This window comes from Pelobates fuscus, chromosome 2 (assembly GCF_036172605.1).
Source record: "Pelobates fuscus isolate aPelFus1 chromosome 2, aPelFus1.pri, whole genome shotgun sequence".
Classification (NCBI taxonomy): domain Eukaryota; kingdom Metazoa; phylum Chordata; class Amphibia; order Anura; family Pelobatidae; genus Pelobates; species Pelobates fuscus.
The window spans coordinates 262,186,789-262,202,091 of NC_086318.1; the positions used below are offsets into that span (position 1 = coordinate 262,186,789).

General features: G+C 46.4%; 1 protein-coding gene across 3 annotated transcripts in view; it reads right to left on the reverse strand.

Moving 5' to 3' along the window:
- The window catches only part of CEP43 (centrosomal protein 43), a 57,580-nt gene that overhangs the window by 24,570 nt on the left and 17,707 nt on the right, over positions 1-15,303 (reverse strand). For all 3 annotated transcript variants that reach the window (XM_063443365.1, XM_063443366.1, XM_063443364.1), the window contains 2 exons: positions 4,108-4,169; positions 29-109 (listed from right to left, as the gene is read on the reverse strand). In XM_063443365.1, the coding sequence (XP_063299435.1) occupies positions 29-109; positions 4,108-4,169 (143 nt within the window). The remainder of the gene's footprint in view (positions 1-28; positions 110-4,107; positions 4,170-15,303) is intronic.

Consider the following 15,303-nt stretch of genomic DNA (forward strand, 5'->3'; position numbering starts at 1 on the left):
GGTATAAATAGGCATACAAAAACTTTACCTTGCCGACTATGCCTTGTATACTTGTCTTCGCATCCGCAGTTCGCCGTGGTGAATGAATGTCAGATACATCATGTGCTACCTGTGCAGAATGTTAAATCAACCAATAACAAATACATTAATTTCCAATAGAAGTAGATCGCTGCTTCTAATAAATAGAACAAATGGTAAACGGTAGACTGTAGATATTATTCATATAAGAAATATTTGACAAAGAATGTCGTCATCAAGTTCCATTAATTAAGGTTTTGGTCACGTTGTCCGTTTACTAATAGATGAAAATTACATACATAAAACGGAATGAAATACACTCAGTGTGACCATTGTTTGAGTTAATGTAAATGTTAGATTTAGTGTAAGCAATTGCAAGGTCCAGTTGTCTTCTAAGAATATGCTTCCATGTTGTATTCCCACTTAGTTATTCTTTATCTGATTTTAGTCACTACAATTTGCATAGCTTACATCGCTGAAAAGAGACATGTGTCCATCAAGTTCAGTCTCACATTTGTTTTTGCTATTGATCCAAAAGAAGGCAAAAAATCCTGTTAAATCGCTCCCAATTTTGCAACAAACGAGGAAAAAATTCCTCATTCACCCCAGAATTGGAGTCAGACATCTCTTTGGATCACCAAGATATTACTCCACTAATGAATATTATGTGTTTGCAAGTCTTTATTCAAATGCTGTTTAAACATCTGTATAGACTTTGGAACGTTGGCTGAATGTTAAAGAAATGCTTAAATGTTTCTCTTCAAGACCTGTCCAAAGACATCTGAATTACATCTAAAAGGTTCACTAGTTACCAACCAATTGTACGTTAAAGATAACAAGATAGTTAAAAGAATGGTTGACACTGCAAATTGTGATCCCCTGTAATTTTGTATTTACAGAATATAAAGACCAGAAATTTTGCATAGGCTCATTCCCCAGGATAACAATTTACAAAAAAAAGAAAAGAAAAGAATATGAGTTTGAGAATCTTCTGGATTTGACAAAGAATTGCCCACTTGCACAAAGAGAGCTATGTTCATACTGGTTTCATATAAATAAAATGTAAGAATCTGTAAAAGCAACACTTATATTAAGCTTACAATAGAAGCATGCGCACATTCCAAAATACATGATATATGTAACATACCTATGTATTAGGTATTCTTATTTATTTATTAGGAGTGTTCTGTCAGATTTCTCTACCATCAGAAACCTTTATCCACGTCACGTCAGGTTCCAGACATCAGCTGTTGCCTGTGCTGCACATGTGCCTAGCACTCCTGACAGGTACAGAAATCTGAAGCAGGCAGGGAGCATGCGCGAGACCACTGCATCACTCCCTGTAACGCAACATCAGCTGGCATTGTAACTCCTCAGTGAGGTCCTGCAAGGTAAGTTAACCTGGTTTCAAGCTCACATTATAGTTAGGGCATTCACTAAAGCACAGGGACATTGAGGGTTAACGTTAGTTTTAAAATTAGTGTTAGATTTAGGGACTAATTTGTTTACTTAGAGATCAGTGACACGTAGAGAAAACATTAATTTTAAAATTATGTGTAGGGTTAATTTTCCCTTAGGTAAGAGTAATAAGTGAGAGAGGTTAAATCAGTTACCTAACCTATTTTTTTTTTAAATTCTTTATTTAAGTCGTGCATGAGTATAACAGACTTGTGTGCGCAACCACAACAGTTGTCGTACACAGCATAAAACAAAGTCTTATAAACATGTGGTATAGAAGGCTAGGCACATTTTGTTTTTTATATGAAGAAGACTCATAAGTGTATTCTGGTCTAGACATGCAGTTTCTCTTATATTTGTCAAAAAAGAAAAAAAAAATTGACCTGCTAGAGTGCTCATAGGGAACTTTTAAGGCTATAATCTGTGCAGTTGTGCGCTAAGATATAGGTGTTTACATATGCAAATATTTCGAGTACCTATATTGTTCCCTGGTAAATTTAGAAAAAAACATAGGCTAAAACAACAAGGTATAGTAAAACGATGAGGATCCCAGGCCCTACTGGGGATAGATACCCTTCTAGTTCTCCATCCTGGTTAGGGAATTTATCTCTATGGGTGCTACCGGCGTATATTTGCCGTCAAAACGTTACCAGTAATTTCTCGTACAGGCCATTATGCCTGTCGCTTGTGGGATTTACGTCCGTCTGTGACAGATACTTGGTCTATGGGGATGTTAGGCTATGGACGGACGGACGGACGGACGGGGGAAACAAAGTGGTCGTTAGATCTTCCTATGAGAAGGAGTGTGGCTAACATGCCATCGTCTATAGCAGCCTGCTAACGTGATCGCGGCTGTAAACCATGAATATATATGTAACAAGAAAACAGTTAAGTCCAGCATTTCACTGTTCAGGTGGTCACATTCCCGCTCAGGTCAGTCGTGGGAGCTCGAGGGACGAAGGGTGTCACGCTGTCAGGGTTCCATCTGTGTGCCGGTTTTGATGTAGCTTGAGCTATAGCATTAGTCAGAGCGTCCTGAGGGAGTCCCAATGTGGGGAGCAGCGCTGCGGCTTCCCGGAGGTCACGCACTTCGTGTGTGGTATATCTCCGTGCAGTACTATCAATTTGCGGGTCTGGTGCCATTTATATTTTAATCCACGGTTCTGCAGAAGTGTCGTGAGTGGTCTGAGCAGCCTTCTCCATGCCAAGGTGCCCCCTGTAAGGTCTGCATGAAAAGATAGTTCCATATTTTCGAATTTGTAGGGAGAGTGATTTCTAGCTGCTGCCAGGACCGCAAATTTGGCTGAACATTGCTGAAATCGTACAATTAGGTCCTGTGGTGCTACCGCTGGCACCGAAGCCGGCTTTGGTGCTCGAAAGTAGCCGTCCACGGTGAGTGCTTTCGCCTGCCGTTGGGACAGTAGGGCCACTAGCAGGCGCCTCAGGAGGTGCGGCAGTTCAGCCTGTGGGGTACTCTCTGGGATGCCCCGTATTTTAATATTATTAGCCCGGCGTGCATCCTCTAATGACGAGAATCGTTGTTCGTGTTCTGCATTCTTTCTCTGCAGACCTAGAACCTCCTGTTGTAGTGAGGCAAGTTGGTCCGAACAGACAGTGGAGGCAGTCTCCAATGCACCCATGCGGCCTGTCAGACCATGTATGTCGTTGCGGAGTGAGGCAACGTCCGCGTGGATGTTCTCCTGGAGGTCCGCAAGAAGCGCCTTCAGTACTTCAGTTGTCACTGGTGAGGCATCTGCCTTTTGGACGGCTGGGGTAGGTCTCGGCATGGGTGTTAAGTCTGCTGTATCGTCTCCTGAGGAGAAGTCATCGGATAAGTCGGAGTAGTGTTCCGGGTAGGCGGCCATCTTGGGCCTAGAGGCCTCGCGTGTCTGTTGCAGCAGATCCGCGATGTTAGGTCCCTGCCTTGGTTTTTCGGGTTTTATTTTCTTGCTCTTGCGCCCCATCGTGTTGCACTCCTGGACCTCGAGGGGATCCCAAAACGGGTGTAATTGCTTGGCAATAGCGGGAGCTCTATAGTCATGCGACTGTTTAGCTCGGCTGCTTGGCTCCGCCCCCCTACCCAACTTAATTTTAACCCTCACTTAACCATAAAATGTTCCATGTCCCGTTGCTTTAGTGAATGCTCCAACTATGATGTGAGTGCGAAACTAGCTTTACTTACTTACCTTACTGAGAAGGAGTTACGATTCCAGCTGATGTGGTTTTGTGCAAGCTCCCTGCTTACATCAGATTTATGTACCCATCAGGAATGCTAGCATGCATGAGTAGCACAGGCAACAGTTAATCCACGCCACCAGATGTGACATGGGTAGAGAAATCTGACAGAACAATGAGCAAAGTAGATAAATGAAAGAGTCTTCTGTACCAGTTTTGCTTCTTATACAATGTCTACTTCTTTTTTCTATAGTGGTACAGCTCACAGTATGCACAAGTGTTTCCATACTTATTCAGATAATTTACTGTACTCATTAAGCCATGTTATGGTCTGTATTTTAGTTCACTTTCTTACACTCATTTCTTAATACAGATCTTTTCATTATTTTTATTTTACTATTATGCTCACAATATTAGGCTTTAAGGCATTGTCAAACTCCTTTGAACCATACTTACAACACTTCTACAGTGAATAAACAGTCGCTTGTACATCCCAATGAATTCACGAAAGTCAATTCCTAAGAGGAAATAAATGTAAAAATTGTAAAAAAAATTAATAATAAATCAACAGATGCATCATTAAGTTAAAGGACCACTTCAGCTTAATGAAGTGGTCTAGGTGCCAGGTCCATCTAGGATTAACCCTTTCTGCTGTAAACATAGTAGTTTCAGAGAAACTGCTATGTTTCCCTATGGGTTAATCCAGCCTCTAGTGGCTGTCTCATTGACAGCCACTAGAGGCGCTTCCGCGCTTCTCACTGTGATTTTCAGTGAGAAGACGCCAGTGTCCATAGGAAAGCATTGAGAATGCTTTCCTACAGACTGGCTGAATACGCACGCGGCTCGATGACGGCAGAAGAAGGAGGAGGAGATTCCCCAGCGCTGGAAAAAGGTAGGAATTTAACCCCTTCCTCACCCTAGAGCCCGGCGGGAGGGGGGCCCAGAGAGTGAGGAGGACCTATGTTTTCGTGTCACTACAGTGGTCCTTTAACAGAATATCTTGAAGGATACCAAAAAAGTGAATGGGAATTTGGTTCATTCCAAGATTTGAAGAAAGCTGGACAGCCCATATACAGTTTTTTTTTGTATTTTATTTTTTATAAAAAACATTAAAACATAGAACTCTACACTGAAATATATAATAAATATATATAACATCTAAAATTAAAAGTAGTAAAGTAATTTAAGTGTATTTTGCTAAAAAGCAAATAAAGAAAATTAGAAATGATATAATATGGAGAAACTGTTTAATAGCAAAACATTTGAAGTAAAAAGTAGAGACTCCTCTGGTGTTGTAAGACGAGTACATAATTTTACCCATAAATCGGTCAGAGAGTAGAAAAAATATCTGAGACAGTTAATAAACAGCACCAGTAGATCTTGGGCTAAATATCAACAAAAGATTTCTAAAAAGCTTTCATAAATTAGTCATAACCTTGGATCTTAGGTGGCTGAAGAATGTAAAAGGAATTTGTGATTTCATGTTGTATCATAGTTTGAATATAGATGTAAGCAGACGTGGTATAATCAGCAAATTAAGAAAAGTCAATATTGCAAACGGAGTGCTTTGGACCATAGAAGGATACTTGGCTAAAGGGACACTCCACTGCCCAAATTAAATAAATCACTGTTTAGTAGATACACCCCAAAATTAAAACAGAGTTATTATTGTTTTTTATTGTTTTGTTTTTTAATTGAGGGTATATCTAAAAAACAGCTTGCAAAAGCTGCAGATCTTTTGTATGCAGACTTTGCATGCCCTCCCCTTCTAACCAAGCCCAGACTTTCTGTGGCTTTCCAATCACAAAACTTTCCAATGCAGCTCAATAAGAAGTCTATGCAAGGTGGGTGGTCCGAGTTGCCTGCCTCATAAGTTTAACTCCACTGAGCTAAACAAACCAGAAGTAGCAGGGCACCTTGGGGGCTAATCAGACAACACAGTTAATTTATAAATGTGCCTATTCCTATTAAAATTCTTTGTAAAATAAAAGAAATAGGACACACTTCATAAAACCACCATTAAGGAGGGCTTCCCACCCGTAGGGATTAAAATTCACCTTGGCCCCGCCCCCAATCTGCCTTTTTGGTGACATCATCAGCCAATCCAATTCTTTCCCTGTGGGAAAGCATTGGATTGCCTGAAATGGGCAAGGCATTGAATCTCTATGAGGAAAATTCTGCATCTCCGAGCAGATGCTGAATGGCAGCGCTGCCGCAGGAAGCACCTCCAGTGGCCATCTGAGGAGTGACCACAGGAGGTATCCCTAAGGTGCATGTTTGCATGAAAATGCCTGAAGGCAATGATTATACTTACCAGAACAACTACATTAAGCTGTAGTTGTTCTGGTGACTATAGTGTCCATTTAATATTTAACACATTAACTTTGGATAAGATGAATACACAAAGTTCAGCTTGCAGCGCAGAAAGGGAGAACTATACATCTCATATAATATCTCTCAATATACGGCACCAGATTGCATCATTTCATTGTTTGAGTGTTTTCCTGAGATAAAAATAGCATTCACCACAGCAAGTCAATTTGGACTACCTACAGAAGGAGGAATAATTTTTTAGAGCAAATTTATTTTTCCGTGTGTGTTAGCCGACAAAGGGATAAATAGATAAATCCGTATAATCAAGAAAATCGTGTGGCATTGCTTTCAAACATTTTCTCATTAATATGGTTTTGCCTCATTTAAAGGTATTCACCAAATCTGTCTGTCTATTTAGATGTAAAATTCACATGCTAATATGTACTAATTTCCACACAATATCCCGAATAACTACTGTGACAACATAAGAACAGCAGAATCATATCCTACACATCCAATATTCTTTGTTCAAGTCGTCCTGTAATACAGGTTTACAAGCCACTTGAAAGGTATGATGCGGCTAGGTTTTGTCTCAAACAATAAATATTTAATAGTCTAATTAAACACATTTTTGGATAATTGTGTATTATTAAACTTGCATGATTAGTACTATAACTCTTCTCTTCAATTTCTGTATAAAGGAGGCAGATTATAGTTACACCAGCAAGAATGTAAAACATTCATCAGTATTTTTTTGATGTGCAGATATGTTTACAGTGTCACGTGTAACACCTGCAATTTGTGATATCTGTTTCCAGATGGCACATTTTTTTTTTATGTTTTCATGTTTAAAGTGCGAAACCAATATTGTATGAAGAAGCTGCATAGGATGTCACACTGCCTTGCTACCGTCACAATTGAGATTGCTAGCTGGCAAGTCATTTTATATTAAAGTCAATGTGCCATCCACAAAAAAAGTATACATTGTGCTATGTCAATGCCTAGGACATGAGTGTGTGCATTCTAGGGTGTACAATTCTGGAAGAAAGGAAGCATATATTTATCTACAAAGTTCCAGTCCCTTCTTTCTCTACTCCTTGAACTGCTTATTTTTAATATACTCCCCAATCATAAATAAAACAGCAAATGTCTTCATAAAACAGCAAATTTCTTCATTAACTACTTAGATGTCTCAGTGAGAGAACAAATAAAGAAAGCATTTGAATGCTCCAACTCATATCTAAAACATATTACAAATACGTAATAAAAATATTAAAAATCATTATTCAGTGAGTGAAGGGATGTGTTGGTATTAAGGAATTTAAAAGGTTTTTTTGAGAATTGGAAAAGGTTATATATTGATTAATCTGAAAATGGTGAAGAAAACACCTTAGTCTTCAAGGCTGTATTAATAGTTTATGTTTTAGTTTTATAACAAATTCCCCGTTGTGTGTTAAAAATATACCAGGACGATTTACAGCATGGTTCCAAATACCAAGAGCAAATTTCGTTGCAACAACAAAACAGAATAGAAAAAGGGCAGGGCGTGGCCTGACAGCTAATGGAGTGGGACGCACTCAGCCCGAGCTCCTAGGCCCCAACCTGTGCAGCCCTGATAAATTAGCGTTTTACTGCCACAATAAGCATCCACCCATGGGGAAAAATAAGAGACTACCTAATGCGAGCCAGGCTACTGCGACCCCTTCACGGCAGCCAGCCGGCCCGATGGACGAATTTCTCGCATACCGCATGGCCTCCGAGATTACGGCGAGGCTGGCGCATCGGCCCCTGACTCCCCTGGCTCCAGCATAACGGGCTCGGCCCGGGACTCCAACACCCCTGGTACCCTCTCCCAAATCTCCGCGGACCTTGCCGCGATCTCAGCGAGCATGATGACCCGGAAGGACAAAGGGGAAATGGTGGCAGAACTGAGGGCAATCATAAGAGAAGAAATCACGGCAGTCCGCACCGACCTTACAGCCCTGGAGCAGCGGGTGGATAATTTGGAGACGGAACGCCTACAAACCCTGCAGCACCGGCAGGCCTCCGAACTGGCAACCACGAGACAAGGTAATATCCTAGAACTCCGCCGTCAGGTTGAAGACCTTGATAACCGCGGACGGCGAAACAACATTAGGATTAGGGGCCTACCTGAGTCTGAGGAAGAGGTTCCGCAGGAGCTACTTACTGGCCTATTTACGCAACTACTGGGAGACGCAGCCCCTGGCGACTTTGCATTGAAAGGGCCCACAGGGCACTACGCGCCCCCAGAAGGGACGGGCTGCCAAGAGATATGATTTGCGCCCTGCTATCATTCCCACTAAAGGAATCCATAATGCGGGCAGCAAGAGCACTCCAGCATATAACCTACATGGAAGCACAGATCTCCCTCTACCAAGACTCATCCACGATCACCCTAGATGCCCGCAGGGCCCTGCGACCACTTCCCCGACTACTTCAGGAGAGAAGAATCCCGTACAAATGGGGATTCCCATTTAGCCTGCAGGCACGAGTGGGAAACATGTGGCACATCAGACGCTGGCCAAACAACGTGCACCGGTTTCTCCGATCCGCCAACCTGCCTGCTGTCACGGTGCCAAACTGGATCTTGGAAGAACCCCCAGCACGAGCTACAGGCCCAACTGAAGTGGCACACAACATACATCTGGAGCCCGGACCGCAAAAACGCAGTGGAGGCCCGGAGGGCCCCGAGGAATAAAGGCCTCATCGCCGCACCAGACCGAGGCCCTCTGGGACACATCAGGCCAGGTCGGTGCTGTGCCTCCCGACACCCCAGCTTTGCCGACGGATGCCACGCAGTGACCCAACAGCACCACAGCAGGGGTATGTACTTTCCCGATTGCCACCAGCTCGCACTAGCCAGAAGTAGGGGGTGGGCAGCAGGCAGGTGGAGTGGGCACCAATGCCAGTATCTGGGGGCAACCGGGAGACATGTCCCTACTAGTAAGCCCATACACCCGGGGATGTATAGGGGGAGCGCCCCGTAGGTGGGGAGGGGGCGACGGGCCGGAAGCAAAGGAGAAGGCTCAGTTTGCTAATGGTTTTTACTTATATAAAGTTGCTTGTTTAACACTTGAAACGCACCACAGCCACACACACTAGGAGAAACTGCACACAGTTACCGCCCTGACGCCTGATGGACGCCACGTAGACACACAAGCCCAGAGGTACAGATAGACTTAACACCGAAAACACCATGCGCTGAGGGCGCCCACGCTACAGGCCCGACACACCGAACTGACGTAAATACGGGAGCAAACGCGCTGCGCCCACCCTGCCACCTCGTGACGAGACACAGCACCTGTATGATTGAATAACCCAAGGTAGCGGTACCACACCTTGGACGCACTGATCCATAGACCACCAACCGCAATCTGCCCTAAAGGGAGGGATAAAGACAGAGTACCCTAAGGTGAACGAGAAACTACCTTAGCTGAACCCCCAGACTGCACCCAGATACCAGAACCGGGGCGCCAGGGGAGCCGATCGGGACGGAGGGAGCCACAGGTAACACTGGCCATAGTGTGAACAGGACCAGGTTGCACTGACGCTCCTAGAGCACCGGACTGCCGGGCAGGTCATCACAACCAAATTAGCACATTAAAGACCCAGGCGACTAATGCCGACCCCGAACCTAAAGCACACAACCAAGGCGATTTCACTCACTCCACACAGGTTGGATGCCGACGGAGGGGGGGAAGAGTACCAACCACCCCAAGACCTGATACCGGCACCACTGTAAGTGACCGTGCAGGGCCCCACTGAGACAGACCCACACTGTAAATTTAACCGGTGTTCCCAACGCTGGGACAGTCCAACAGGTGCGGGAACGATTACAACCGGTACAGGGTCGGAGTCACACCTATACACCCGGCGGATACGCCAGACCGTACACTCCACCACAACAGACAGACAGACTTCCCCACACCCACCGACATACCACACCCTACACCTGACACCACCGCGGGGACGCCGCCCTATCGCTGAGATGACAGCCTCACGGGGATTTGTCCCGGCTCAACTGACATATTGGTCCAATAATGTCCAGGGGCTTAACACACCTGAAAAGCGCTCGCACCTGGCATTTCCGAGGAGTAGACGCTCCCAAACTGGAGACCAGGCGTTTCCCACAGGGATTCTACGCGAACCACCCGGACGCTAAAAAGGCAGGTGTGGCGATACTCTTCGCACAGACGACGCCGTTCCAACCCATAGCATCACAGGTAGACCCTAACGGCAGATTTCTTTTCGTCAAGGGCACCATCATGGAACACACATATACCTTTGCGTGCCTTTACGTCCCAAATAGAAAACAGCACACATTTTTAGCAAGGACGATAGCCAAATTGGAGAAGTTCAGAGAGGGCCTCCTGGTCATGGCAGGAGACCTCAACTTACCTCTGGACCCCCGCATGGACACCTCCAGAGGGCAGACCGCAATCCCCGCACACTGCATACAAGCGGCACAACGATCCTTACACAAACTTGGCCTAGTGGACTGTTGGAGGGCATGCAACCCAGAAGATCGGGACTATACCCACTATTCGGCAGTCCACGCAAATTACAGCCGCATTGACTATATATTCCTGGCACAGGAATATCTCAACCTTCTCCACGAGGCACAAATAGGCATAATGGACCACACGGACCACGCGCCACTGCTGATCCGCACGAGCTCCCCACTATACAAACCTCGCGAAAGGCACTGGAAGCTGAACAAATCCTTACTGGATGACGCAGAATTCAAGAGGATAACAGCCCAAACTCTAACCGAATACTTCACAACCAACGACGACCCAGAGATGCCACCGTTAACACTTTGGGAAGCTCACAAATGCGTAGTCCGGGGCCATTTTATCGCCATAAGCACCAAACGCAAAAAGGACCGCCAAATAGCTGAACTGGAAGGGGAGCACAAGAAGGACCTCGCCGAAAGCACATACCTCCGCCTGACGGAAGCATGAAGGGATTTAAAAGCCGTACTATCACAAGGAATCTTGCACACCGCGAGGAAAGCATCCAGATATTACTACGAACACTCAAACAAAAGTGGAAGGATGCTAGCTAGGATGTTACAGGATAGACGGAAAGCGCAGCACGTTCACAAGGTACGCACGAGCAGGGGAGACACTACCAGACTCCCGGACGGCATACTGTCCGCGTTCCGGGAATACTACGCGGCGCTATATGACCAGCCACGACGCCACCGGGAGCGGATTGCCACATACCTTCAAAGCCACATTACCCGACAGCTCACCCCGGAGCAGGAGGCAGACCTTGAGCTGCCCTTGACGATTGAGGAACTAGCCGGCGCTCTGAAATCAACAAAAGCGCACAGGGCCCCCGGCCCTGCCGGTCTGATATCTACGTTCCTTCAAAGACATCCTGCTGCCCAGACTCTTGACAGGCGTTAACTCAATAAGAGAGGGAGGCCAATTCCGCAAAGACACCCTGGTAGCTACAGTCACAATAATACCTAAGGAGGGCAAAGACCCAACAAGCTGTGCCATTTATAGACCCATCTCATTATTGTATGCCAGACGTCAAACTCTTCGCTAAGGCATTGGCACTCAGGATGGCACGGACGCTCCCGGACCTGATACACCCTGATCAGGTCGTATTTGTCCCCGGGAGAGAAGCCAGGGACAACACTATACGAGCCCTCAACACCATCCATGTCGCCACTACAGACAAAAAGGAAATGGTCTTGTTATCCACCGACGCTGAAAAAGCGTTTGAATAGAGTGGACTGGATCTATATGTCAGAAACCTTAAGACATATGGGATACGGTCCACACCTGCGGAACTGGATAACTGCGCTCTATACCTCACCCACAGCCCGCATACGAGTTAATGGAGCGCTGACTGGCTCGTTTAACATCCACAACGGCACGCGCCAGGGCTGCCCCCTGTCCCCACTCCTGTTTGCCCTCACCCTGGAACCCTTCTTGGAGGCGGTCAGACAGGACGGAAGTATCACGGGGTGCAGCGTAGGGGGAAGAGAGCACCGAGTAGCGGCGTATGCCGACGACATGCTCTTCTTTCTGGAGCAACCCAGAACCTCTCTCCCGCACCTCCTGGAGGCGTTTCAGCAATATAAGGAAGTATCCGACCTGACGCTCAACCTAGATAAGTCGGAGATGCTGCTGCTCGCACGGGATGCCACCCTTCAGCGTAATATCCAAGCGCAATTCCCCTTCAAGATATCCGCTTCCAAACTAAACTACCTCGGGGTGTGGCTCCCGAGGGACTTGACACAAACTTACCAACTGAATTTTGCGCCCTTGCTCACCACCCTACAACAAGACATGAAGCGCTGGACAACTCAATATATATCATGGTTTGGCCGCATAAACGCCGTTAAGATGAACACCATGCCCAGACTACTATACCTGTTCCAGACGCTACCCACGAACCTCCCGAGAGCATTTTTTCAGACTTTGACGAAGGCCATTAGAAAGTTTGTCTGGAACCAAAAGCCAGCACGCGTTCGAAGGACGACCCTAGAACGCCCAAGGGGAGAAGGAGGCATGGGATTGCCGTCCATTCTTACGTACTACCAAGCAGCCCACCTACACAGGTTGGTCGACTGGCACGCCAGCCCTAGCACAAAGCAATGGGTGGATCTGGAAAAACACCAAACCCAGGGACGAATCCCCGCCGTGCTGTGGCTGGGAGAAGCGTCACTCAAGGAACTACTCACCGGGAACCCGATGATTGATGCCACATTGAAGGTGTGGTGTGGGATACGATATTCCAAAAACCTCACGTCCTCGCCCAACCCGCTCACGCCAATAACCCACAATCCGAGGTTGGCAGGAGGGCTGAACCCAGCCGACCTGAAAAACCTCGGAGCCACGGACTGGGTACATGCCCACCAATGGTGCACCGGAGCGAATCTCAAACCCCTGGCAACGCTGCTGCAAGACCGCAGACCCAGTGGCCTGAACGTATTCCGATACCACCAAGTGAAAACCTATCTCGTCAATATTGCAGGCAAAGACCACTTACATCGCCCATTGCTACACCTGTAACACCTATGCGCGGCCAGACAGCACCTCACACATGGAGTCTCACAACTCTACTCCGCTCTACTAAGTAACGGTGACAAGAGACCCCTAGGCTTCACGACACGATGGGAAAGAGAGACTGGGGTGGAGCTTACGGAACCAGAATGGCTTAAAATATTTCAACTAACACACAAAGGGACCATTAGCTCCAAGTTCCAAGAATGCAACTACAAAATACTGACAGGATGGTACCGGACGCCGGACATCCTCCAGCACGTGCATGAATCAATCCCGAGCGAATGTTGGAGATGCGGCACGGAGGAGGGAACCAGCATCCACATTTGCTGGACGTGCTCCCGTATTGAACCATACTGGCAAAGGATACATCAGGGGCTCAGATATCCCCTTCCAACCAATGCCACTGCTACTCAACCACACACGCACGCCCATGAGGATTTATAAGAAAGGCCTCCTCATACACCTACTTACGGCGGCGAAGTCGCTCATCCCGCTACTTTGGAAAAGTACGACGACAGCCACCCTACAACAATGGGTAGACAGGGTAGAAATGATCTATAACATGGAAATGATGACAGCCTCCCTGCAGGGACGCCAGGAAAAATGCGCTTTGACATGGTTCCCGTGGATTGAATACACATCAAAAGGGGTGGCAAGAGGTGGCCCGGCAGAGACGGACAGCGCCCCCGCACCGACACGACCCCCCCCGACAGACTGCTGAACAGCCGCAGGAAATGCCAGACGAGTAAACTCCGCCCCCTACACAACGGACCCATGCTACCCACCCCCCTTTCACGACACAAAGGCCCGCAAAAGACCCAGGGAGACACAACCCTCGAAGGCACCCATACTAACCTACATCATCACATGGGGAGAAATCAGAAATTAGACCGGCACTGAGAGAGGGGGCCACTGACTACGGGAAGACAAGAAGAAAAGAGGGGGGGACTGGCTACTAAAGCGACACGCGAACTGACACACCTAAGGGAGGAGGGCAGCAGGGACACCGGGAGCCAGGACCCGCCTCCGCCTAAGGCACACGACACCACAACCCAGGCTAGAAGATTCCCGACTACAAAACGCCTAAAATAAACAGGGCTGACGCAGTTGACGGATACAACCACACTTACACCCCACCATGCTGGACCTAAGACATAATCAACCAACCAAGACCCAGGCGAGGCCACCCAGACAATTAGTGATGAACATAATACACCCACATGAATAATACAGACACGCCTAACCACACGAGTGACACAAATCAAACGACCCAAGGAGGCGACGCAACACTTAACACTGACCCCACATACCACACACCTATATAAGATGACAAAGTAGAAAGAAACGAAAAATTGGAGGCTAGATAAAGATATGAGACAGAGTGGTAGTTGAAAATGGGGGGTAACCCCTAAATCGCTAACTGGTGGACATGACAAAAACAAAAAGAAAAAACTACCAATATATGTCTCAAAATGGGTATTTGTCACAGTGTAAATAGCACTTTTGTCACACAGTTTGTTGCACGGTCTTTTTCATTCATTTTTTTAATTTTATTTAGGTGTATGTATTACTTTTCGGTTAGTCACCACTGACTTTTTATTATATATTGCTTTATATAGAACACAACTCCACCTGGCTCACTACGGCCTGACCCCACATGTAGCACAGACGCTAACCAGATTAGAACCCTCAATAAGAGCTCCTTGCTGTATCCTCTGAGGGTCTGAATGCACAGGCCGACATACCACAACTGGAGATGTAGCACTGTACTCGCCAGCCTGGTACTGGTAGCACAGACACACCACTAAGTATAACGCTTGGGGAAAAGAGGAACCGCAATGAACACCAACACAGACCTCCGCCAAACCAGGGAACCGTAAGAGACATAAGGCTTAATGCGAAAGCGACAGGCAATCTCTCACTGAACCTAACCCCCCCCCCCCACCTAGTTATGCCAACAAAGGAGGTATATCAGATAATTACATGGAGACGTATACTCTCCCCGCCCCATAATGACAACCATATGAGGTTAGGGCAGGCTATATGACAACCCACTGAACCCTCGCTGATCAACCGCTTTCCCCATACACTCCCAAATACATTATGGTCTAACCCATTCATTGTACGAAATGTCCAACGACACAACAGAACATACAAGAATGAATACGGCTTCTCAGTAAATTGCATAAACTACTCAAATGCTGTTATACACATAGCCGTTACGCTACCACGTTGTAACCTGTTGAACTGTAACGCATATACATGTTGCGATTTTATAACGTAAAAATAA